The sequence below is a fragment of the Macaca mulatta genome, chromosome 20 (assembly GCF_049350105.2).
Source record: "Macaca mulatta isolate MMU2019108-1 chromosome 20, T2T-MMU8v2.0, whole genome shotgun sequence".
NCBI lineage: Eukaryota > Metazoa > Chordata > Mammalia > Primates > Cercopithecidae > Macaca > Macaca mulatta.
The window spans coordinates 84,001,002-84,025,055 of NC_133425.1; the positions used below are offsets into that span (position 1 = coordinate 84,001,002).

A 24,054-nucleotide genomic window follows, 5' to 3' on the forward strand; every position below is an offset into this window, starting at 1 on the left:
TTGTAGGAACAAGTGTGTGATATACATGGCCTTTTGTAACCGGCCTCTTTCACTTCGAGCGTTTTTAACATTTGTCCACACTGTGGCGTGGGTCAGTGCCTTACTCCTCCGTGGACACACTGCGTCGTGTTTCTCCCTTCCTCTGTTGATGGACATTGAGTTGTTTCCACCTCTTGGCTGTTGTGAATGTGAATTTGTGTGCAGGTTTTTGTGTGGACGTAGGTTTTCATTTTTCTTGGGCGTGTACCTCAGTGTGGAATTGCTAGATCATGTGGTCACTCTATGTTTAGCGATTTGAGAAACCCCCAGACTGTTGTGCACAGCAGCTGCACCTTTTACATTCCCGCTGGCCGCGTAGGAGAGCGCCATCTCTCCACATCCTTGTCTCCACTTGCTGTTGTCCGTCTTGTTGATGACAGCTGTCTCCGTGGGTGTGGTGTCTCCCTGCTGTTGAGATTTGTATTTCTCTGATGGCAGATGATAACGAGAGCATTTTTTCTGTGCTTATCGACCATTTGTATATCTTCTTTGGAGAAATGCTTATTCAGATCCTTTGCTCGTTTTTTAATTTGTTTTTATTGTTGAGTGGTAACAGTCCTTTATGTATTCCAGATACAAGTCCCTTATCAGGTATATGATGTGCAATTCCAATTAATGTTTTCTTTTTGTTGCTTATGGTTTTGGTGTCATGTAGGATATTGTTGCCTAATACAGGGTCATAAAGATTTACTGCCGTGTTCTCTTCTAAGAGTTTCATGGTTTTAGCTCTTACACATAGGTCTTTTTGATCCAGCCTGGGTGACCCTGTCTCAAAAAGGAGGGGTTCGATGAGATCATGAACATTGCTCCGTCTCAGGGTTGGTTTGTGTCAGCGTCCCTGTGGCAGTGAAATGCAAGGAGAGATCAAGGCATTTCCTTATTGGGAAACAGCCCAAGACTCTTCCAGGGTCATGGCCTGAAGGACTTCCCAGTCAGGAGTCTGTACTTGCAACTCAGGGATGTTGTTTGACTTGGCTCTCATCAAAATCCACATTTGGACCTACACCTTCCAATAACGCTGGACTCTGCTAGACCTGCAGGCGTGGGCAGCTTCATGGCTGGAGCCACACAGTGGCCACACTTGGAGGGGCCACAGTTCTCACGCTCCCCTCAGAGAGCTGGCAGCCATCAGGACCTGCGACTGTGGATCTGGAAGCATTTGCATTCACCCACGGGACAGAAACAAGCCCGTCGTCCACATCATCTTGTCCGTGTGGCTGGACGACACCCGCTCTTATGTACAGTGGAACACAAGTCGTCTTACTCTTTTCTGAAAGTCAGCTTTCAGGCAGGACTTCGCAGGCCTTTGTTTCAGGGTCACTCATGGCTGTAGCTGCTGCTTAGCTGGTGGCCCAGTTTTGACTGTTTTCGTTCTCCAACTCACAATGAATGGACTTCCCTAAATGTGCTGTATTTTATCATACTCTCCTAACATTAGGCAAAGTAATCTTTTCAAAGAACATTCAGGGCCGGGCGCGGTGGCTCACGCCTATAATCCCAGCACTTTGAGAGGCCGAGGTGGGCAGATCACAAGGTCAGGAGATCAAGACCATCCTGGTTAACATGGTGAAACCCCGTCTCTACTAAAAATACAAAAAATTAGTCAGGCGTGGTGGTGGGCACCTATAGTCCCAGCTACTCGGGAGGCTGAGGCAGGAGAATCACTTGAACCTGGGAGACGGAGCTTGCAGTGAGCTGAGAGCGCGCCACTGCACTCCAACCTGGGTGACAGAGCAAGACTCCGTCTCAAAAAAAAAAAAGAACATTCAGAATAAGTGACATACTTCAGATGTTTTTAATCCTTTTATGTTACAGTTATTTTGAAGTTTATATGGTCATCCAAACGGAGAAACTGGCATTGACCTTGATATTGTGCTGTCTTCTTCAGCCTTTCAAGCCCTTTTTGGATAGAAGCCCTTTCCCCTACAGCACACAGCATTTGCAGTGTGGACTCAGCCTAAGGCTGCGTTTTCCACTGGAACCCCACTGCAAAGGTGAGATCCAGCACCCCATGCACCCACCCCCAGCCGCTCACTCTGCCTTTAACGGGCTGCCCCCACCTCCTCTATTCCCTCTGCCTGGAGGGGCTGCCCTCACCTCCTCTGTTCCCTCTGCCTGGATGGACGGGCTGCCTCCACCTCCTCCAGGGTTTTGCTCAGATTCCTCTGCACAGGGAGGTCTCCCCATCCCCTCCTGCTTGCCAGCCTACTTTCTTGTTCCTCATGGCCCTCAGTGCCCACCTATCTGGAGCCCTCGCAGCAGGTGGTCCTGGGGCATCACCCTCTGCCCTGCTCCCCGCTGCAGCCTCCATGCCTCTCCCACAGTCCCGCACAGGTTGGTGCTCATCCACATTTGGGGGTGCTCACTCATATTTGGGGGTGCTGTGAGTTTTGGATTTGGTAGCAGCCTGCATTTTTACCTGCATGTCATAATTGATTGTTACAAGTTGATAAAATTGCAGATTGATTTCTACAAACAACCAGCTCAGTCTGCTTTCCAGATTCATAAAATGGGGGTTTTCACGCAGCCCAGATCCTTGGTTTTAGAAGCAGAGACATAGAAAGGCAGTGATATCCACGTGGAAGGTCACTGTGCTGTGTGGTTCTGGGTTTGTGAGTCCATCAGCATGTCTACTTCGGTGGCTTATGGGCACACGTTCCTGGCCACAGACCCCCTTCCCCAGCCCCTAGTCATGTATTCTGCCTGTTTCCAAGAAGCCGGGGGCTCTTCCCAGTCAGGAGTCTGTACTTCCAACTCAGGGATGTTTCTGTGTGCGAGAGTGTACTTTTGGGGTACGTATGAGAGGGCGGTTGTGCCAAAGGTCTCTGTGTTCCTCTGCTGTGGCCCTCGCAAGTTAGTGACTCGTGGGATGGGAGGATAGATTCCCAACTGCCGAGCCCCTCTGTCCAGTGTGCTCAGCCTCCCCAGAGGAAAGCGGGTGATGGATCCCAGGAGGCTTGGAGAGGGTAACTCTGCCAGCATGGCCACCAGGCAGCAGGTTGCCGTCGCCAGCCCCCGAGCCCTCAGCTTCACGGAGTCTCACATTCGGGAAGGAACTGGGAGGTGCTCAGACGTTCTCTAGCCTGATCTGGGCTCACAGCTAGGGTTCAGGAAATTCTGTACTAAATGAGTTTTTCTTAAAATCAGACACAGCTTCTCTCACCAAACTGGGCCGAGCCGTTCTTCCCACTTATTTCTGAGCTGGTTTATTTCCCTTCTGTGAGGCTCACGTCCGTTTCTGTCCTTCCTGAAGCACTTGCTTGTGCTCCTGGGGCTGCCCTCAGCCCCTTCCCCAAGCTGCCAGCAGCAGGGCTGACGTTCTCTGCGTCGCTTGTCTGGATTCAGCTTCCGGGTGCTGGGGAGTCCCCAGTCTTGGCTTCACTCACCTTCGCGGGAACCCTGCCAGGCCTGCTACCTGCCTGGAGGACAAGGGTTTCCCCAGCGCAGAATTTCCAGCCAGTGCTCCGGCTTCCTTCTCACTTATCAGCCAGAACTAGCCTGGCTGCCTTTTCAGGAGCAGCTGAATTCCCCTTGCAGTGAGACATATTGAATGGGTGGGCCTTTGGCAGGTTGGGAGTTTTTAATCATCAGATGAATAGAAAGAATTTTTCTCACCTAAACTGGAGGAAGATGACACGATTTTGCCCAGGGAGATCCATTTGGGAAGATTCTGCCTTCAGCTACTGAGCAGAACACGAATAAGGGGCTCTGCAGGGTCCGGCTTGTCTGCGCTGGGACTAGGCCTTCAGGAGGCTACACCCTAATGAAGCGCAGTCACTTTTTGTTTCGTCTCCAGCGCAGCCCAAGCTCATTATAGCAGGCACTTCACCACCCCAAGCTTCACAAGGGGCGTGGGCGTGCAGCAGGAGGAACGAGAGTTGGCCACCGTCGGGTGCCGTGGGTGTCCTGAGTAGAGTTGAGGGCCTCCCCCAGGAAGGAGAATGCTGAGCCCCGATAGGAGACGCTGCCCTGAGCCGTCTGAGGGCCAGCACTCTGTCCATGGGGGAGCCCTTTCTTTTCCTTATCTCTAGCCTAATACCCCTCTTTCCTGAGGTTCTCTCTTACTGCCTAAGCTGTTTGACTCTGGGACTGGCTAGCTTGTCCCCGTTGGGATCTCATCCCCATCGGGATCTCTGGCAGGACTTCCTGACCAGCTCCCCCTGGACCTGCGGCTGGAGGTGGAGTTGTGCCGCTGTCTTCGACCTGGTTTGCCTTTTGAGGCTCACCTGCTCCTCCATCTGGGCTATTTTAAAATGATTAGAGCAGAACCTTTCAATCAGTTCTATCAAATGCATCTGTAGAGCTGGGGGGCGGGGGCAATCCCTTTTGTGACACCTACTTCTAATCTTTGTAGCTAGGCCAGTGGGTGTGCTCACAGCCAAGGCACCTCATTACGTCATTATGATGCTCTTTGACCAGTCATTGTCATTAGAAATGTAAACACTGATTGGGAACCTTCCAGCGGGAGCTGTCTGGGCTGCCTGCTGTCTCCAGGCTGGTCAACTTCCAGGTGTACCTTTGTGGCTTTGGGTGCCCCTTCAGGGCTAGAGCTAGGCAGGCTCCTGCAGTGGGATTGCGGGGTGGACCCCTGAGACGGGAAGCACTTGCCCCCAGCACCTAGTCACCCGGGGCTCTCCATTCTCACACTTCCCTGGTGAGTTCCGGACACCACAGTGTCCACACCCCTTTTGTGGCCCATCCGGTGAGCGCCTACTTCCCGGGCCGCCGCTTCATCCTGAGTTATTTGGGCTGAGCCCTCTCATCTGCCAGTTTAAGGCACCCAGGAGTCTCAAGATCTCTGCTGGGAGTGGACCAGTCTACACGGTCTTCTTCAGAGGGATTTGTGACTTCCCCGAAAAGGTTAAGAAACCCTGTTTTAGACCAACCTTCTGGGTAAGGGACTAGTGGGGTCAGGGATTTTCATGTGCAGTTTAACGCACAGAAGGCGCAGTTGCTGGTGTTTGTATCTGCTCTGCGCTGAGACTGGCTCTCGCAGGTGTGCATGAGGCCACGTGGCTTTCTGCGCAAGTTAGAGAAGGTGACGGCCACTCAGGCCTGTTCTGGCCTGTCCATTGGACTCCACTTTTTTTTTTTTTTTTTTTTTGCAAAAAGTAAAGACATGGGGCTGGCACTCCAGATCTGCTTTGGGCTTTTTCTGTTACGTTTTAAGGGAGGTGGGCAGAGCACGTGGCCTGTAGCTGAAGGCTCCGCGGAGCAGACACAGGAACGAGCCGGGAGAGAAGCTTCGCTGTGGAGGTGCTCCCGGAGCTGCCTCTGAGCCGGCTCAGCCGGGGGAGGCCTGTAGGCTCCCATCTCCCTTTTCCCGTGTTGATTCAGATGCTTAGCTCTTTTGATTGAGGAAAGAACCTTCATGCGTTTTTATCCTTTTTAATCTTTGACCCCAAACTTGGCAGCTGCTTGGGTTGGAGTTTCTGGACACGGGGCCTGTAGCGGCCTGGCGTCCATGTTGCCTCACGTTCCCTCTGGCGTCGGTGAGGCATGAGCTGTGAGTGTGCCAGCCTCGGGCCCTTGGTTTTGTCTCTGGCGTGTTTGCATTGGTGGTAGAGCTGACCTTTGCCCCTTAGAGAGTCTTCCGTGGCCTTGAACGGGGAATGGGGGCCAGATGACAGCACAGGCCCGTGCTGCGGGAATGGTCGCTTCCTCAGTCAGGGGTCGTCTGGAGGGTTTTTCCCTCCGGTGGGAAGTGTTCATGCAAATTCCAGATCTGTCCTGGCCCAGCTGGAGGCGGACCTTCCTGACTGGACCGTCCCTTGCAAGCGTTCGCAGCCCGCACTGGCTCCCCCCGAGCAGGCCCCCACTTGTGAAGGAGCTGAGCCGCTGGTGGTGGGCTGTCCTGGGGCACCCATGTTGTGTGTTTTGCTTTTGTTTGTTTTGTATCTGCCTGGTTTTTCCAAGTCTAATCAGGATGTCCCCTGGGGTGACATCCTTTGCTGAGACAAGGGCACATGCCTCGGGTCCCAGTGCTCAGCCTTGCTTTCTGCCGCAGCCTTGGGGCCTGGAGACTCACATCAAAGCGCAGTGGAGACAATGCCCAATGGTCCCAGCCCCATTGCCCCAGGTACCACCTGTTAGCCACCGTAGGACCAAGGTTACAAGCACCGTGGTCAGAGGCACTGGCCTGCAGTAGGACTCCAGGGCACCATGGCCTGAGCCCAGTTCTCTCGTTGTGGTTCCCATCCCAGCCGTGTCCTGTGGCTTCCTGGTGCACACAGGGCTGTTCCTTGCACCTCCCAGCAGGGTCTTGACACCACAAGCTCTTCCCTCCAACCTGGGATCAGCCAGGCCTTTCCTAGGAGATGAGAATGTACCATAAAAACAATTACAAGACTGGGCGCTGTAGCTCATGCTTGCATCCCAGCACTTTGGTAGGCTGAGGTGGGTGGATCACCTGAGGTTGGGAGTTCAAGACCAGCCTGGCCAACACAGTGAAACCTGGTCTATACTTAAAATACAAAACTTAGCTGAGCGTGGTGGCATGTGCCTGTCGTCCCAGCTACTCAGGAGGCTGAAGCAGGAGAATCATTTGAACGCAGGAGGCGGAGGTTGCAGGGAGCTGACCCTGTGCTCCAGCCTGGGTGACAGAGCCAGACTCTGTCTCAAAGAAAAACAAAAAAAACTATTAGAAGATTCCTGAGAGCGTGTAGGAGTTAACAGCGTTAAATGGTTTTCTTTACAGAAATAGAAAAATCCTTAAATAACATTTGAGATGTTTTCTGTAATAAATAAATGTGAGATACAATGATTCTGTAAAGTTTGGGAAACTGTAAGCAGTAGAGGGAGCATGAGGAAGATGGCCAGGCTGGAGCAGCTTCCTGGCACCGGCTCTGTGCCTCGGACCGGCCAGGCCTGGCCCTGCCTCCCCCACAGCGTCACGTGACCATTTCGCACGTGGTGCTTTCTTAATGAGCACTGGCTCAGCCTCCCAAGACACCTGCCGCTGGAACTGACCGCCGGAGCTGTGCACACCCGACGGAAGCCATCTTCATGGTTTGGGCCCCCACCCCAGGTCTGAGGAAAGACACCAGCTGGGGTGCAGTTCATTTATATTTGGTTCTTGGAATCCATAGATGTGACTTAACACAGATCAATTCCCAGACTCACCCAATTCTTGTGCCACTTGCATAATTTTTCTTTATTTTTTTTTTTAATTTTTTTTTTTTTTTTTTTTTTTTTTTTTTTTTTTTTTGAGACGGAGTCTCGCTCTGTCGCCCAGGCTGGAGTGCAGTGGCGTGATCTCGGCTCACTGCAAGCTCCGCCTCCCAGGTTCACGCCATTCTCCTGCCTCAGCCTCCCGAGTAGCTGGGACTACAGGCGCCCACAACCGCGCCCGGCTAATTTTTTGTATTTTTAGTAGAGACAGGGTTTCACCGTGGTCTCGATCTCCTGACCTTGTGATCCGCCTGCCTCGGCCTCCCAAAGTGCTGGGATTACAGGCGTGAGCCACCGCGCCCGGCCAATAATTTTTCTTTTCTTTTCTTTTTTTTTTTTTTTTTTTTTTTTGGGGGGGGGACGGAGTCTCTCTCTCTCTGTTGCCCAGGCTGGAGTGCAGTGGTGCGATCTTGGGCTTACTGCAAACTCCACCTCCCAGGTTCACGCCATTCTCCTGCCTCAGCCTCCCGAGTGGCTGGGACTACAGGCACCTGCCACCTCGCCCGGCTAGTTTTTTTTTAATATATATTTAATAGAGACAGGGTTTCACCGTGTTAGCCAGGATGGTCTCGATCTCCTGACCTCGTGATCTGTCTGCCTCGGCCTCCCAAAGTGCTGGGATTACAGGGGTGAGCCACTGCACCTGGCCTCAAAGTTGAAGCAATTCTTATGCCTCAGCCTCTCGAGCAGCTGGAATTACAGGCACACAGCACCAGGCCTGGCTAATTTTTGTATTTTTAGTAGAGACGGGGTTTTACCATGTTGTCCAGGTTGGTCTCAAACTCCTGGCCTCGAGTGATCTGCCTGCCTCAGCCTCCCAAAGTGTTGGGATCACGGGCGTGAGCCACCATGCCCAGCCCCCACTTGCGTAATTTTCTGTATCCAGATACTGCTTGTTATGTATTTGCATATTTTAAATACTTTTACTGGTATTTTTTTCTTTTGGAGACAGGGTCTTCTTGCCCTTTCGCTTAGGCTGGGGTACAGGGGCACAATCACAGCTCACTGCAGTCTTGACCTCCCAGGCTCAGGTGATTCTCCTGCCTCAGCCCTGACTGACCACAGGTGCACAACACCGTGCCTGGATAATTCTTGTATTTTTTGTAGAGACAGGGTTTTGCCATGTTGCCCAGGCTGTTCTCAAACCCCTGGCCTCAAGCGACCCTCCCACCTCAGCCTCTCACAGTGCTGGGATTACAGGCGTGAGCCAGTGCATCTCGTCCACTTTTTAAACTAAAACACCTTTTAAAAGGAAATTTTGCATCATTACCGTAAAGCTGATCCCAAATCATTTGTCATTATTACTGTAGTAATAAAGTCAAAAGTAAAAATGGTTATCTGGGCTGAGGTGGGTGGATCACTCGAGGTCAGGAGTTTGAGACCAGCCTGGCCAACTTGGTAAAACCTCCTCTCTATGAAAAATACAAAAACTAGCTGATCATGGTGGCGGGCGCCTGTAATCTCAGCTACTCAGGAGGCTGAGGTGGAAGAATCAATTGAACCCGGGAGGCGGAGGTTGCAGTGAGCTGAGATTGCGCCACTGCACTCTAGCATGGGTGACAGAGAGACTCTGTCTCAAAAACAAAAACAAAAATGGGCCGGGCACGGTGGCTCATACCTGTAATCCCAGCACTTTGGGAGGCCAAGGCGGGCGGATCACGAGGTCAGGAGTTCGAGATCATGCTGGCTAACACGGTGAAACCCAGTCTCTACTAAAAATACAAAAATCAGCCAGGTGTGGTAGTGGGTGCCTGTAGTCCTAGCTACTGGAGAGGCTGAGACAGGAGAATGGCGTGAACCTGGGAGGCGGAGCTTGCAGTGAGCCGAGATCGCGCCACTGCACTCCAGCCTGGGCAACAGAGCAAGACTCCGTCTCAAAAAAAAAAAAAAAAAAAGAGAAGAAAGAAAAAAACTGGTTATCTGCATCCTGTTTAAAATCAGTACCACCATGTCCCACACATGGGAACATGGACTTGCCAGATAGAACCTCCTTGCTCCATGGGCCTGGAAGCAGCTACTTCAGAAGGAAAGTGGTGCGGCCGGCGGTAGCAGAGGGCACACTGTGCAGTGACGAGACAGTGCAGGCCCATCCACAGCCCTGGCCCAGAGAAGAGAGACCTCACTGACCCCTGTGGGGCCTGCCTCTGGCCATCTTCATTTGGAAATTCGGTGTCATTGTCCCCAGAGGGAATGAGCAGTTCTTCCTGGGGGGCAAGCACGAGCTGCCCTGAGATTGTGGAGGTCTGCACCGCCCACCTCTCTGGATGTCAGCTGGTTTTATTTCCATGCCATGGCAGGGGACAAGCAGACGCTGTTTTGCTTCCCCCTCACCACAGCAAGGACTCCACGTGCTGTTACAGCTTCACCCGAAGAGGAGGTGGTCTCGACCATGCCTTGACTTCTGCCGTTGCCTCTCCCTGTGTTGGAAGGGCCCCCGTCCCTGTGGCTCACCGGTGCTCCGTTTCCTCTTGGGTTTTTAGGATGAGAGTATACAGGAAGTATAAAGGTGAAAGTAGCTCTCCAGTAGCTTGGGACAAGGAGGATCATAAGACAGGCGTTGGCCTCTTCCTGGAGTACTTCTCCGGGAGACTCCCAGATGTGGCAATAGCTCTTGGGGTTTTGGGCTGATTACAGGAGCTGAAGCTGTGATGTCGTGTGTCCGTGTCCTTAGGTCAGTGTTAAGTGGGGAGCTGCCCCCATCCTGCATTCTCAGCAGATAGCAGGCGTGTTTGCCGGCCATCTGGTTGATTAAACAAGCTCTGAAAACATAAACACTGATGGTTTTGATGGTTTCATGTGTTGTCATGTGACATAAGCAGATGCTACCACAGCAGAGCCGGAGGTGAGCAAGACATAGGGCAGAGAATCCCACTCACAGTAACACAGGAGCTACGACAGCCTTTTAAGATATGTTTGCAGGCCAGGCATGGCGGCTCAAGCTTATAACCCCAGCACTTTCGGAGGCCAGGGTGGGAGGATCGCTTGAGGCCTGGAATTCGAGACCAGCCTGGGCAACACAGGGAGACCTTAAAGCAGTGTTTGATGACTTGGGTGTGGTGGTGCACACCCGCAGTCCTGGCTACTCAAAGAGGCTGAGGTGGGAGGATCCCTTCAGCCTGGAAGCTCAAGGCTGCAGTGATCATGCCATTACATTCCAGAGTGGGCAACAGAGCGAGACCCTGTCTCTTTAAAAAAAAAAAAAAAACCCTTTTCTGCTTATACAATTGCCAGGATTTTGGGTTGGTTTGTGTCTGGGTGGTGGTTGTGGTTGTTAATGGTGACACCAAGCTCAGGTTTGGCACCGCACACTGCTGGCTAAATGAGGAAAAAATATTTGATAACCTACCAATAACCTGTAAAATGTGTGTCTCCTTTGACCCATTAATTCTATTTCTCAGGAGTTTGCCCTTCAAGGAGTCAGATAAAGATTTATATATAAGGGGTCACTTTAATATCATTTGTGTTGGGTTTTTTATTTGTTTTCTAAGATGGAGTCTCACTCTGTTGCCCAGACTAGAGTGCAGTAGTGCAGTCTCAGCTCACTGCAACCTGTGCCTCCTGGGTTCAAACGATTTTCCTGCCTCAGGCTCCCGAGTAGCTGGGATTATAGGCACATATTCCACGCCCAGCTAATTTTTGTTTTGTTTTGTTTTGTGTTTTATTTTGTTTTGTTTTGTTTGAGACGGAGTCTTGCTCTGTCACCCAGATTGGAGTGCAGTGGCACGATCTCAGCTCACAACAACCTCTGCCTCCCAGGTTCAAGCAATTCTCCTGCCTCAGCTTCCCAAGTAGCTGGGATTATGGGTGCCCACCACCACGCCCAACTAATTTTTTTTTTTTTTTTTTTTTTTTTTTTGAGACGGAGTCTCGCTCTGTCGCCCAGGCTGGAGTGCAGTGGCGCGATCTCGGCTCACTGCAAGCTCTGCCTCCCGGGTTCACGCCATTCTCCTGCCTCAGCCTCCCGAGTAGCTGGGACTACAGGCGCCCACAACCGCGCCCGGCTAATTTTTTTTGTATTTTTAGTAGAGACGGGGTTTCACCGTGGTCTCGATCTCCTGACCTTGTGATCCGCCCACCTCGGCCTCCCAAAGTGCTGGGATTACAGGAGCCACCGCGCCCGGCCTTAATTTTTTTTTTTCTTGAGATGGAGTCTCACTCTGTGGCCCAGGCTGGAGTGCAGTGACGTGATCTCGGCTCAGTGCAAGCTCCACCTCCCGGGTTCACGCCATTCTCCTGCCTCAGCCTCCGAAGTAGCTTTGACTACAAGCACCCGCCACCACGCCCGGCTAACTTTTTATATTTTTAGTAGAGATGGGGTTTCACTGTGTTAGTCAGAATAGTCTGGATCTCTTGACCTCGTGATTCGGCCTCCCAAAGTGCTGGGATTACAGCCGTGAGCCACCATACCAGCCTAATTTTTGTATTTTTAGTAGACATGGAGTTTCACCGTGTTGGCCAGGCTGGTCTTGAACTCTTGACCTCATGATCTGCCCACCTCAGCCTCCCAAAGTGCTGGGATTATAGGCATGAGCCATTGTGCCCAGCCTAATTTTTATATTTTTAGTAGAGACGGGGTTTCACCATGTTGGCCAGGCTGGTCTGGAACTCCCGACCTCAACTTCTCCGCCTGCCTCGACCTCACAAAGTGCTGAGATTGCAGGCGTAAGCCACCGTGCCCGGGCTTATTTCATAAATATTTATTATGAACCTACTAGTATGTCGGCACTACAGATAGTATTAGACACCATCCCTGTCCCTCCCAGAGCTGACAGCGTAGTTGGGAAGATGGAAATTAAGTAAGTAATGACACCCACAAAAAGTCACTGCCATTCTGGTTCAGGAGAAGCCTGGGTGTCCCTGAGTAACAGACTCTGGCGCCAAGACTGTGGAGAGAGCTCTGCTCATCCCTGCGATGATGGGTTTTGTGAGTGGTCTGTTTTCCCCTATAGGACTCTTTGTTTCTCAGGTGATCCTGAGCCAGGTACGAGATCAGTAGTCTCCCCCACTGCTGTCACCCACATGGCATTGCTGTGAAGCGGAAGGTGGCCCGAGAGTTGCTAATATCTCTGTGATTTCAGCCGCCAAGCTGAGCCACCAAAGAAGGAGGCCGCCACTGCGGGGCCGCAGGTGAAGCGAGCAGATGAGTGGAAGGACCCTTGGCGCCGATCCAAGTCTCCCAAGAAGAAACTCGGGGTGTCGGTCTCCCCGAGCCGGGCTCGAAGGCGTCGGAAAACATCAGCCTCGTCGGCCTCTGCCTCTAATTCCTCCAGGTAACGAGGGCTTCTGGGACGGCTGGGGTGTCAGCACCTCGGAGCCGTCAGCTGAACACCGTGTACCTCACTGGGTCAGGTGGGGAACACCACAGCCCCACTGTTTGCTGTGGGGTCATTGCCTGAAGGCCAGTCAGTGGGACTAACCCGGCATTTATACATTCAGCAAAGAGCATCAATGCCAAGTAGGACTGATGCAGTGACCCCAAATGGGGCAGAGACACCGGCGACTGAGCCCGACTGCTCCCAGGGAGTCCCGGGCTACACTGGAGGGACGGGCATCTGGATGCGGGAGGATGCACAGACCTGGGGCCCAGTGAGTCCATCTGTTCCTCCAGACTGGACCTGAAGCTGTGCCCCTCCACATACAGTCCTGGTCTCAGCACACAGGAGCCTGGCTCCCGAGGGAGGGATGACGGAAAGCAGGGGACTAGGGTGGACCCCATGGTGCTCCACAGGAACAGGAGGTGTGGGTGGGAGGCCAGGCTTCACAGTGGGTGCAGAGGGACAGATAGACACACACACAGACGCACGTGAGCTGGGTCAGCGCACACATCCTGGCTCTGTCCACTCAGGCAGCGACACCCAGTAACAGCAGGCACACCCCATGCCCAGGTCTTGATTTCTAAATGCTGTTCTCCACTGAGGAGGGGTGGGAGTGTCTGGGGGAGGCTGTATGCATCTGTGCGCATGTGGGTAGCTGTGTGTCTGCGCGTGTATGGCTGTGCGTCTGTGCACGTGTGTAGCTGTGCATCTGTGTGTCTGTGCGTGTGCAGCTATACGCATGTGTGTAGCTGTGCATCTGCGCCTGCGTAGCGCTGTGTGCGCGCGCATGTGCAACTTGCACATGTATAGCTGTGCGTCTGTGCATGTGTGTAGCTGTGATTCTGTGGGTGTGTAGCTGTGCATGTATACGTCTGTGTGCGTCTGTGCGCATATGTAGCTGTGTATCTGTGGGTGTGTAGCTGCGCATGTGTACATCTGTGCGCATGTGTGCGTCTGTGCATGTGTGTGTAGCTGTGCGTTCAGGTCTGTGCCAAAGAGCAGCAGGTCAGCAGAGGGCGTGCGGGGCAGGGAGGGCCCTTCTCACTTCTCACCACTCTCCCTCCCGCCCACCCCAGGTCATCTTCACGGTCATCATCCTACTCCGGCTCCGGCTCCTCCCGGTCACGATCCCGGTCTTCATCCTACAGCTCCTACTCCAGCCGCTCTTCCAGACACAGCTCGTTCTCAGGAAGCCGGTCCAGGTACGTGCCCGGGACCCATGCAGGGCCCTCCGCTGGTGCAGGGAGCATGGGTACCTGCAGATGTGGCTTTAGTTGTGGCACCAATAGCCCCTTGTGGTATTGAAAGTCCCTGCTGGCAGCTGAACTAGGATGGCCAGGGGCTCATGTCCTGTGTCCCCCGCCAAACACCAGCCTTCCGGGCCCTCGTCCTTGTGTAGATGTGTGCTGTCACTGAGGGCCACAGCCTGAGATCCTCGAGTTGAGGCATTCCAGTCCTCCAGGAACAGTCCTCCAGGAAGGGGCCAGACTCAGCCCTGTCCTGCGGGTGTTTCTGTGGGAGCTGCTCTGCTGCCCCACTGCCAAGGGACCTGTCCCCTCCCGTCCTGCACACACGTGAACGTGGCACCTGCCTCCTGGAGGGCCCGCCAGGGTCTGCTGACACCTTCCACACTCCACGGTCTACTCTGGGCCTGTGTGTTTAGCAGATGCCAGAACAGTGCAGAACTGAAGTTAAACCTGAGGCACATACATGGAAATTCATGGCCTTCTCCATGGGTCTGGGTGGGTCGGTCCTCAGTGGGCTTGGGCTGGTGAAGAAACACCCCCAGGCCTCTTCTCACACCTTTGTTCACTCCCCCAGGTCCCGGTCCTTCTCTTCATCCCCGTCCCCATCCCCAACACCTTCCCCACATAGACCTTCCATCAGAACCAAGGGAGAGCCGGCCCCGCCGCCCGGGAAAGCAGGGTGAGTGCCCAGCCTGTGGACAAGTCCTGGCCGGCCAGGCCTCCAGAGGCTGCAGCCTCCTCCCTCCGTCTCTATCTCTCATTTGTGTTTGGGACCAAAGAGGTGAGGATGCCTCGGGGGGGCTGTTCCCAGAGGGTGACTGGGCTGGGGGGCCACTGGGCACAGCCCCTGTTCTCCCGGGCCGCCCTTACACTGCAGCGCTCCCCCAGGAGCCCTGGGGATGAAGCACAGCCCTGGGGACATGGCAGCAGCCGGGTGTTCTCAGGGCTCTTCATGTTAGCCTGCTCTCCCCACTGTCTGGCGGTGCCTGTAGCTCTTGTCTGTTAGAGGGGAGCCCTGAAGGGCTGCTGGGGGCTTTGAAGCCATTCCCAAGCGCTCTGACGCTGACGGGTGGGAACTGTGTCCAGGCATGAGCGTGCTCACTTAGCGTCACAAGCATGCGGTGTCGTTCCCCGAGGTGTGGGTACATTTAAAGAGGACGTAGGCCAGCGGGGCCTCATCCACCAGCCCTGCCCTGCTCGAGCCTCCCTGTCTCACAGAGAGAAGTCAGTGAAGAAGCCGGCCCTGCCTCCAGCCCCACCACAGGCCACCAAAACCACGGCTCCTGTCCCCGAGCCCACCAAGCCAGGAGACCCTCGGGAAGCCAGGAGGAAGGAGCGGCCAGCCAGGACCCCCCCCAGGAGGTGAGCATTTCGGTGTCCATGGGCCTTTGGGCTTTCCATGTTCTTGGTGCCACTGTGATGCTGGCACTGCTGGAAATCCAGAGTGCCAGGGTCCAGAGCCAGGTGGTGGGAGGCACCCCCAGCCGAGCAGCAGCACCCAGTGAGCCCTTACCCGGGAACCTGTCCTGTCCCCTCCCTGAGTCTGTGTTTCTGGAGCGTGAAGGAGAAAGGACAGCTTGGCAGGGAGCACAGGCCTTCCCCTCACCGCCCCTGTCTACACTGGGAGGTGCTGCCCTGAGAGACTGCACTTTTTATCCTGACAAAACACTGTGCCTAAAGGAAGACAGGCCCAGGCCCTGTTCCAAGGCGGTGGCAAGGCCAGTCTGGAGCCTCGCCTCACAGGGCTGCTGGGCTGCTGCTGGGGAGGGGAGGCCATGAGGGGCTGCGGAGGCCACGCCCCCTGAGCCCAGCTGTTGCTTGTATTACAGGCGGACGCTCAGCGGCAGCGGCAGCGGCAGTGGCAGCAGCTATAGTGGTTCCAGCTCCCGATCCAGGTCGTCCCCATCACCCTTTGCCTCTGTTTCTCCCTCCCCTTTGGGGCCAGGAAGTCCCCCGAAAAAGCCAGCTTGTGGGTTGGGCTGTCTCCCACAGGCAGGCTTGGGGCCCTTCTGGGTCTGAGTCACCTTGGGGCTGTGGAAGGCTGTGGTCGAAATTTTGACACGGGAGAAAATGGGCCAGGATTCATGTGATAGGGAGACCCCCCCCTTCCCCCACAAAAACAGCTTCACAAACTCGAGGGCACTCAGGTCAGGAGGAGGTGCCTCTGCCCTGCTGACTTGGTGCCACAGCACCTAGGAGAGCACCTGCACCTGGGGAGGAGCCACAGAGGCTGGGCCTGCACGGCCTGTCACAGCTATCAAGGGAACCAGCCGGAGGGGTGGGGAAGCCGATAAAAAACATCTTAGAAGAGAATACATGGAAAAGCTTTGTGGGCCAGGCACGGGGGCTCACACCTGTGATCCCAGCACTGTGGGAGGCCAAGGCAGGAGGATTGCTTGAGCCCAGGACTTGAGACCAGCCTGAGCAACACAGACCCCATCTCCACAGAAAAAAAATATATATATATATATTTTTTTGAGACAGTTTCATTCTTGTTGCCCAGGTTGGAGTGCAATGGTGCAGTCTCGCAACCTCCGCCTCCCGGGTAGCTGGGACTACAGGCGCATGCTGTCACACCCAGCTAATTTTTTGTATTTTAGTAGAGACAGGGTTTCACCGTGTTGCCCAGGTTGGTCTCAAAACTCCTGAGCTCAGGCAATCCACCCACCTCAGCCTCCCAAAGTGCTGGGATTACAGGCGTGAGCCACCACGCCCAGCCTAATTTTGTATTTTTAGTAGAGACTAGGTTTCACCAGGTTGGTCAGGCTGATCTTGAACTCCTGACCCCAGGTGATCCATCCACCTTGGCCTCCCAAAGTACTGGGATTACAGGTGTGAGCCACTGCACCCAGCCTAATTTTGTATTTTTAGTAGAGACTGGGTTTCACCATGTTGGTCAGGCTGATCTTGAACTGACCTCAGGTGATCCATCCACCTTGGCTTCCTAAAGTGGTGGGATTACAGGTATGAGCCACCACGTCCAGCCCAGAAATTTTTTTTAATGAGCTGGGTATAGTGGTGTGTGCCTGTGGTCCCAGCTACTTGGGAGGTCAAGGTTGAGTGAGCTGTGATCACGCCACTGCATTCCAGCCTGGACAACAGAGATCCTGTCTCAGAAAAAAAGATTTCTGCTGTTTAGTTGTTTTGAAAGAAAGTATTAAATCAGTCCTTAGATTCCTCACATAGAACTCTTTCATTTCCAGGCAGCAGGTGGTTTATATGTTTGTCAAACGTTTTTTTTTTTTTTTTTTTTTTTTGAGACAGAGTCTCGCTCCGTCACCCAGGCTGGAGTGCAGTGGCCAGATCTCAGCTCACTGCAAGCTCCGCCTCCCGGGTTCACGCCATTCTCCTGCCTCAGCCTCCCGAGTAGCTGGGACTACAGGTGCCCACCACCTCGCCCGGCTAGTTTTTTGTATTTTTTAGTAGAGACGGGGTTTCACCATGTTAGCCAGGATGGTCTCGATCTCCTGATCTCGTGATCCGCCCATCTTGGCCTCCCAAAGTGCTGGGATTACAGGCTTGAGCCACCGCACCCGGCCATCAAACTTTTTTTTTCTGTTGTTTGTTTTGTTTCTGGAGAGACATGGTCTTGCTCTGTTGCCCAGGCTGGTCTCAAAACCCCTGGGCTCAAGTGATCCTCCCACCGTGGTCTCCCAAACTCCTGGGATTATAGGCGTGAGCCACCGCACCTGGCCTAAAATGTTTCTTGATAGGTCTGAAATGTTTTAAAAGACCTGACTTTTGAAAAAAAAAATGGTTCTCTTACCTTCCCCCGTTCCCTGCTGCGGTACCCAACGTGCCTGGGGGATGTGATTGGTGTTTTCCCGAGTAGCACATGGGCAGGGCGGACTCAGATGCCAGTCCTGTGCTCTGTGTCCGTGTTGAGTGCAAGCCAGTGGAGCTGCAGACCTGCTGTTTCCAGTCTGTCTGCTGCGTGTTCCTCAGGCATTCCCTGAGACTGTGCGGAACAGCTCGTTGTGTTTTAATTTCCCTGTGGGCTGAGGCTGTCACCCTTTTGTTGCGGGTGTCTAAGCCAGGGACTCTGCTTAAATTCCATCCTTGCCACTCTTGGCTCAGCTCAGTCCTGTTTCCCTTCCCAACAAGCAACCTGACATTCGTTTCATTTGTGTTTGTTTTGAGACGGAGTTTCGCTCTTGTTGCCCAGGCTAGAGTGCAGTGGCACAGTCTTGGCTCACTGCAACCTCCACCTCCCGGGTTCAAGCAATTATTTTGCCTCAGCCTCTCCAGTAGCTGGGATTACTGGTGCCCGCGACCATGCCCGGCTAATTTCTGCATTTTTAGTAGAGACAGGGTTTCACCATGTTGGCCAGGCTGGTCCCGAACTCCTGACCTCGGGTGATCTGCCCGTCTCAGTCTCCCAGAGTGCTGGGATGACAGGCGCGAGCCACCGCGCCCAGCCGCAACCTGACATTCGTTAGTGAAATGGGGCCCTGGCCCAGCCATAGAGACGTCCGTTACTGTGTAACCCTGGAACTGCCCAGTGTCCCCCCAAAATCACACATTCCATGGGTACATGATCCATAAATGGACACTGGGTAAACGTGGACCATGGAGCACCCCCCGCCGGCCCCTCCCTCCAGTCTGTGGTTGGACTGTGGTGAGATGTTCTCATGTGTCCAGGTCCCTGAGCGTGAGCAGTGTCTCCTCAGTGTCCAGTGCTACGTCGAGCAGCAGCTCTGCACACAGCGTGGACTCGGAAGACATGTACGCAGACCTGGCTAGCCCCGTGTCCTCAGCCAGCTCTCGGTCCCCAGCCCCAGCCCAGACCAGGAAGGAGAAAGGTATTCGGGGGCCCTGGTACCTTTAAGGAGTAGCTCCAGGGCAGGAGGGTGGCATCAGCACAGACTTTGCCTGGCTGTCGGTGTGGCCCCGGGAAAATCACCAGTACCCCCATGACTGCAGATTTATCGTTGGTAGGAAAATCTAAGAAAGAAGACGGTGTTAAAGAGGAAAAGCGGAAAAGGGATTCGTCCACGCAACCACCTAAATCTTCAAAACCTCCAGCAGGGGGGAAGTCCTCCCAGCAGCCCTCGACCCCCCAGCAGGCACCCCCCGGGCAGCCCCAGCAGGGCACGTTTGTGGCCCACAAGGAGATCAAGTTGACACTGTTGAATAAGGTGAGGGCAAGGGCCCTGCTGGTGGCTCCCCCAGCGTCTGGGCCTGGGTCCATTTGCTTCCTGAGACAGCTTCCTCCTGGGGGACAGAACCTGAGTGAGGGCCAGTGGGGCCTTGCAGGTGTCGGCAGAGCCTGGGTGACAGAGCGAGACTCCATCTTCCCGGCCTGGGCCAGGAAGTGTGAGCATCTGGGGAGGTTCGGGTGCTGCCGGCCTCGCTCTGGACAGAGAGCGTGTTCTCTCTGTGCCTGTGGCCGCCATTCCCTGCCAGCCAGTCTCAACATAATACAGGAAGCAAGCCTCGGTCCCTGTCCTCTGCCCTCAGCAGGACACATCGCTGTCCTCTGCTGGAAGGTTAAGAGGCCTGGTTTCAGGGGTCCCAAGTCCTCCTAGAGTGGCCCCCATGGGGAGCAGGAAGGCCTTCAGGGTGCTTCCCATGGAACATGAAGGGCCCCAAGTGCACAGTGGGGGTGCCCTTGGTCCGGGTCATGGAGGCCTCACTTGGGGCTACAGGGTCTGATGGGCATGTGGTGGGACCTTTGGGAGCAGAGCAGTTTGCTGGCAAGGAAATGTTGTCTGGGGTGAGGACACAGCTGCTGTCTCCTGGCCCTGCCATCCTCACCAGCCTCTCGGTTGTCCCAGGCGGCTGATAAAGGAAGCAGGAAGCGCTATGAACCATCAGACAAGGACAGGCAGAGCCCTCCTCCAGCCAAGCGGGCCAACACATCCCCAGACCGAGGTGAGCCTCCCAGCCCCTAGGGGGCAGGGCAGGGGGCGGGAGCCTGGGGATGCGGAGCAGCTGGACTCAGACCCCATCGCTCTTAACAAGCAGGAGGGCCCAGAAAACATCTGACTTGCAGATTATGCCTGTCAGTATTACGATATTGAAAACTAAAACTAAGAAAAATTTTTAAATGTTTGTTTAAAAGTAACAGGACCAGGCGCGGTGGCTCACGCCTGTAATCCCAGCACTTTGGGAGGCTGAGGCGGGCAGATCACTTGAGGTCAGGAGTTCGAGACCAGCCTGGCCAACCTGGTAAAACCCTGTCTCTACTAAAAATACAAAAATTAGGCCGGGCGCAGTGGCTCACGCCTGTAATCCCAGCACTTTGGGAGGCCGGGGCAGGTAGATCACAAGATCAGGAGATTGCAACCGTCCTGGCTAACAGGGTGAAACCCCGTCTCTACTAAAAAATACAAAAAACTAGCCAGGCGAGGTGGCGGGTGCCTATAGTCCCAGCTACTCGGCAGGCTGAGGCAGGAGAATGGTGTGAACCCGGGAGGCGGAGCTTGCAGTGAGCCGAAATAGCGCCACTGCACTCCAGCCTGGGTGACAGACTCCGTCATCCCAAAAAAAAAAAAAAAATTAGCCGGGCATGGTGGCGGGCACCTGTAATCCCAGCTACTCAGGAGGCTGAGGCAGGAGAATCACTTGAACCGGGAGGCGGAGGTTGCAGTGAGCTAATACCACACTACTGCACTCCAGTCTGGCCACAGAGCAAGACTCTGTCTCAAAAATAAATAAATAAATAAATATAACAGTAATAGGCCGGGCATGGTGGCTCACACCTGTAATCTCAGCACTTTGGGAGGCCAAGGTGTGCAGATCATCTGAGGTCAGGAGTTCGAGACCAGCCTGGCTAACATGGTGAAACCACGTTGCTACTAAAACTACAAAAAATTAGTTGGGCATAGTGGCACGCATCTGTAGTCCCAGCTACTCAGGAGGCTGAGGCAGGAGAATCGCTTGAACCCGGGAGGCGGAGGTTGTAGTGAGCTGAGATTGCACCATTGCACTCCAGCTTGGGCAACAAGAGCAACTGTATTTTTCTTTTTTTTTTTTCTTTTTTTTTTGAGACGGAGTCTTGCTGTGTCGTCCAGGCTGGAGTGCAGTGGCCGGATCTCGGCTCACTGCAAGCTCCGCCTCCCGGGTTCACGCCATCCTCCTGCCTCAGCCTCCCGAGTAGCTGGGACTACAGGCGCCCGCCACCTCGCCCGGCTAGTTTTTTGTATTTTTTAGTAGAGATGGGGTTTCACCATGTTAGCCAAGATGGTCTCGATCTCCTGACCTCGTGATCCGCCCGTCTCGGCCTCCCAAAGTGCTGGGATTACAGGCTTGAGCCACCGCGCCCGGCCTGTATTTTTCTTACACGTGTCATTTTTGCAAAATATAATTATATTTTCCAAAACAAATGAGCAGGAATGGCATTGGTTTTTCCATTTTTGCAAATCTCTTCAGTCTGACTGACAGAAGACAGCTGGACCCACGTGCCTCGTGCCCTCTGGAGACCCTCCTGGGTTCTTGTGAACTGAGTGACAGGGCAGACAGTGTCTGTGTTACTGCTGAGCCACATAGACCTGAAAGGGCCTCGGGGACCCCCAGCCGTCCTGACCACACCCCAAGAGCTGGGGCCCAGATGGAAAGACAGGGAGGTTGTCCTGGCTGGCTTTGATGGGTGGAACTTAAACCAGAGGACAAGGGGGCCTGGCCACCCGCACAGCCACTCCCAGACACAGAGAACAGGCAGGGGGCTTCAGACCCCTTCCTGAGTAGTTCTCTGAGTTTGTCGGGCGTAGGAAGAGGAAGCTGCTCACCTTTGTCCCTAAGCCCAGGGCAGTGTCCTGTGTGGTTGGTCTGGAACAGCCTCGCTGTCCTTCCCTGGGTTTGGAACCAGGGCCACTGGGGTCCTGCAGACCTTTGTTCACGCATGAGCCTTGGGCCTGCGCCGGGCAGTGGACCCTGCCTAGGCTGCCGCGCCTCCCTCCTAACATTGCCAGAGTGACACTCGTGGTCTCTCGGCTTTGCTTGTATGTCTTTACTGCCATGTCTTTTTTGTTGTTCTGTATTTGAAGCCCCATGTGATAAATTTCTTCAAAGCTAGGAAGGAGTTTTGTCTCTCTGCGCAAGATACTGGCTACTTGGTGGAACCTGGAGCCCAGGTTTGGCCTCAGCCTCATTTCCGGATGCCTTGGTGTCCACATGTCTCTTCTCTTCTACTTGGCTCTTCCCTTTTTATTTCTTTATAAAAATGAAGGAGGTGAACTAAGCAGCCTCAGGCTTTAGAAGTGAGTCCCTGGTGTTGGTGAGGCCACCCACACTGCCATCCCCTGTAAGCCAGGAGGGTGGTCTCACTCTGTACCTATCACCCAGGTTCTCGAGACCGGAAGTCAGGTGGGAGACTGGGCTCCCCGAAGCCAGAGCGACAGAGAGGCCAGAACTCCAAAGCCCCTGCAGCCCCGGCTGACAGGTGAGTGGACCCAGCATGTGCCCTGGGCACACCGAGGGTGGCTAGCCTGAGCCTCTTTCCCAGGGAGGCCAGCAGCAGCAGGGCTAGCACTGGGCCAGGTTGGAGGTGCTCCAGCTCCTGTAGCTCCTGCTGGGCTGATGTGGTGAGGGACAGGGACAGGGAAGGGCAACCCCACTCCCGCACACACACTCCTGCCCTGGTCGAGGCTGGAGGCTGCCCTCTGCTCCCCATGTCCTTGGGCAAAGAGCTCTGGGCACGGAGGTGGGAAGAAGAGCAGGTTGTGTGGGGCCAGCCCAGGACCCTCCCAGTCTCTACTCCACAAAGCCCGGCAGCCAGTGGCTAGGACCAGGCCTGCTTGTGGCAATGGGAGCCTGGCCATCCCGGGAGCCCCTTGCCTCTCCTGGTGGCCACTGAGCACTCAGTGGAAGTTCCCCTTCAGGGAGGGCACCGCACTGCTGCTTCCACCTCAGACGTGGCTTCTGGGGGCTCAAGGTCTTCCCCACCCCCTTGTAGGAAGCGCCAGCTGTCACCACAGTCCAAGAGCTCCAGCAAGGTCACGAGCGTGCCCGGCAAAGCCTCGGATCCCGGCGCCGCCAGCACCAAATCAGGGAAGGCCAGCACGCTGTCGCGGCGGGAGGAGCTGCTGAAACAGCTGAAGGCCGTGGAGGACGCTATTGCGCGCAAGCGGGCCAAGATCCCCGGGAAAGCATAGGCCGTGCCCCTGACCGGACTGGACGCATTTTTATACATAGGGTAAGCGCAGCCATTTTGGATTTTGCAGTTAATGTCTTATTTTGGCTGTGATTCTTTTTAAAAAGTAAAAAAGAAAAAAAAGTTTCTCAGCTGGAAAAGAAGCCACACAGGAGATGACGACGACGCTGAGTCCCAGCCTCCCTCCCCAGAGCAGAAGTCCCACAGGACAGACACAGACAGCGCGAGTGACCAGCACAGTTCTCATGTAAATTACAAGCCCCAGCCGCCAGCCCCGCCTTCTCTTCCTCCTCCACCGTCTTCTTCCCTGGCCCTGGTCAGGCCTGGGCCTGTGGAGCCCCAGCTCTGCGTCCCCAGCCCGGGTCCAGGCAGCCAGGCTCCCTCCTGAGCTGAGAAATGGAACCTCGAGAACCACTGGTGGCACCTCCTTCTCCTCCCCGCCCCCGATCACCCGCCCCCGGATCAGAAATATATCTATATTCTCGACTAAAGTCTCATCAGGAAATACTTCCTGTCTTTTATTTTAAGCATCAAATTGTTTTAGTTGATTTAAACAGGAAAAAATACAGAAAAGACCAAAAAAAAAAGGCCAAGGGTATTGTTGGGGCGTCTGTCTAATGTGGAGGGTCTTTTTTGAGGGGTCTCCTAAAATAAAATATTTTGATAAGCAGCTGTTCTTGCCCTTGTGGTGTGTGCGCCGTCTGCCCAGGCACAGCCCGTCTGCCTCTGTGTCGTGCGCTGCACTTGGCCCAGCACTCGGGAGCCGCTGGGGGCGAGGGTGTGGCTGCGCGCTCACTCCCCCTGGGAGGACCGGCCATGCAGCAGCTCCTGCCTTCAGACCCCAGCCCAGGGAAGCACTGCACCTCAGTTTCTCCATTTGTGGGGCTGTGTTGGGCGTTCCTTGGTTCATGAGATGGAGGTACCTTCCCTGCAGGGGCTATGGAGCTGCTGGAGGGGAAGAGGTCCGGGGCTGACTCCCAGCCCTGAGCCCAGCTGCCACCTCTGCAGTGACCACCACCGGCTCCGTGTGCAGGCCCCAGACCTGCTGAGCCAGGCCCCATGTGTGATGCCACGTTCCACAGCAGGGGCCACCAGCAGAGCCCCCCAGGAGCCCCCGCTGTCGCTCTCTGCTCTCCACCTTGAAAGCCACAGGCCTGCACCTGGGCAGAGGCCTCCCAGGTACACGCTC

The 24,054-nt window shown here is 54.5% G+C and overlaps 1 protein-coding gene and 2 long non-coding RNA genes across 11 annotated transcripts in view; 1 reads left to right on the top strand and 2 right to left on the bottom strand.

Annotated features, from left to right (window-relative positions):
• Window positions 1-23,535, top strand: part of ZC3H18 (zinc finger CCCH-type containing 18) — a 69,581-nt gene extending 46,046 nt beyond the window's left edge. For 5 of the 9 annotated variants that reach the window (XM_077986698.1, XM_077986703.1, XM_077986699.1 and 2 more), the window contains 10 exons: window positions 12,288-12,479; window positions 13,601-13,726; window positions 14,346-14,450; window positions 14,990-15,133; window positions 15,601-15,666; window positions 18,413-18,573; window positions 18,710-18,909; window positions 19,549-19,645; window positions 22,058-22,154; window positions 22,668-23,535. In XM_077986698.1, coding sequence (XP_077842824.1) covers window positions 12,288-12,479; window positions 13,601-13,726; window positions 14,346-14,450; window positions 14,990-15,133; window positions 15,601-15,666; window positions 18,413-18,573; window positions 18,710-18,909; window positions 19,549-19,645; window positions 22,058-22,154; window positions 22,668-22,866 — 1,387 coding nt within the window. In that variant the 3' untranslated portion in view covers window positions 22,867-23,535. Of the gene's footprint in view, window positions 1-12,287; window positions 12,480-13,600; window positions 13,727-14,345; window positions 14,451-14,989; window positions 15,134-15,600; window positions 15,667-18,412; window positions 18,574-18,694; window positions 18,910-19,548; window positions 19,646-22,057; window positions 22,155-22,667 lie in introns of all 9 variants that reach the window. The other 4 variants (XM_077986697.1, XM_077986701.1, XM_077986700.1 and 1 more) reach the window with 1 other exon arrangement.
• LOC144338184 (uncharacterized) lies at window positions 238-10,414 on the bottom strand. Its single transcript, XR_013412068.1, has 2 exons — window positions 9,053-10,414; window positions 238-1,412 (listed from the first exon to the last, which is right to left on the bottom strand). It is a non-coding gene; the product is annotated as an uncharacterized LOC144338184 (long non-coding RNA).
• LOC144338188 (uncharacterized) lies at window positions 17,972-23,453 on the bottom strand. The gene is made up of 2 exons (XR_013412073.1): window positions 20,998-23,453; window positions 17,972-18,146 (listed from the first exon to the last, which is right to left on the bottom strand). It is a non-coding gene; the product is annotated as an uncharacterized LOC144338188 (long non-coding RNA).
• Window positions 23,536-24,054: the final 519 nt, after the last annotated feature.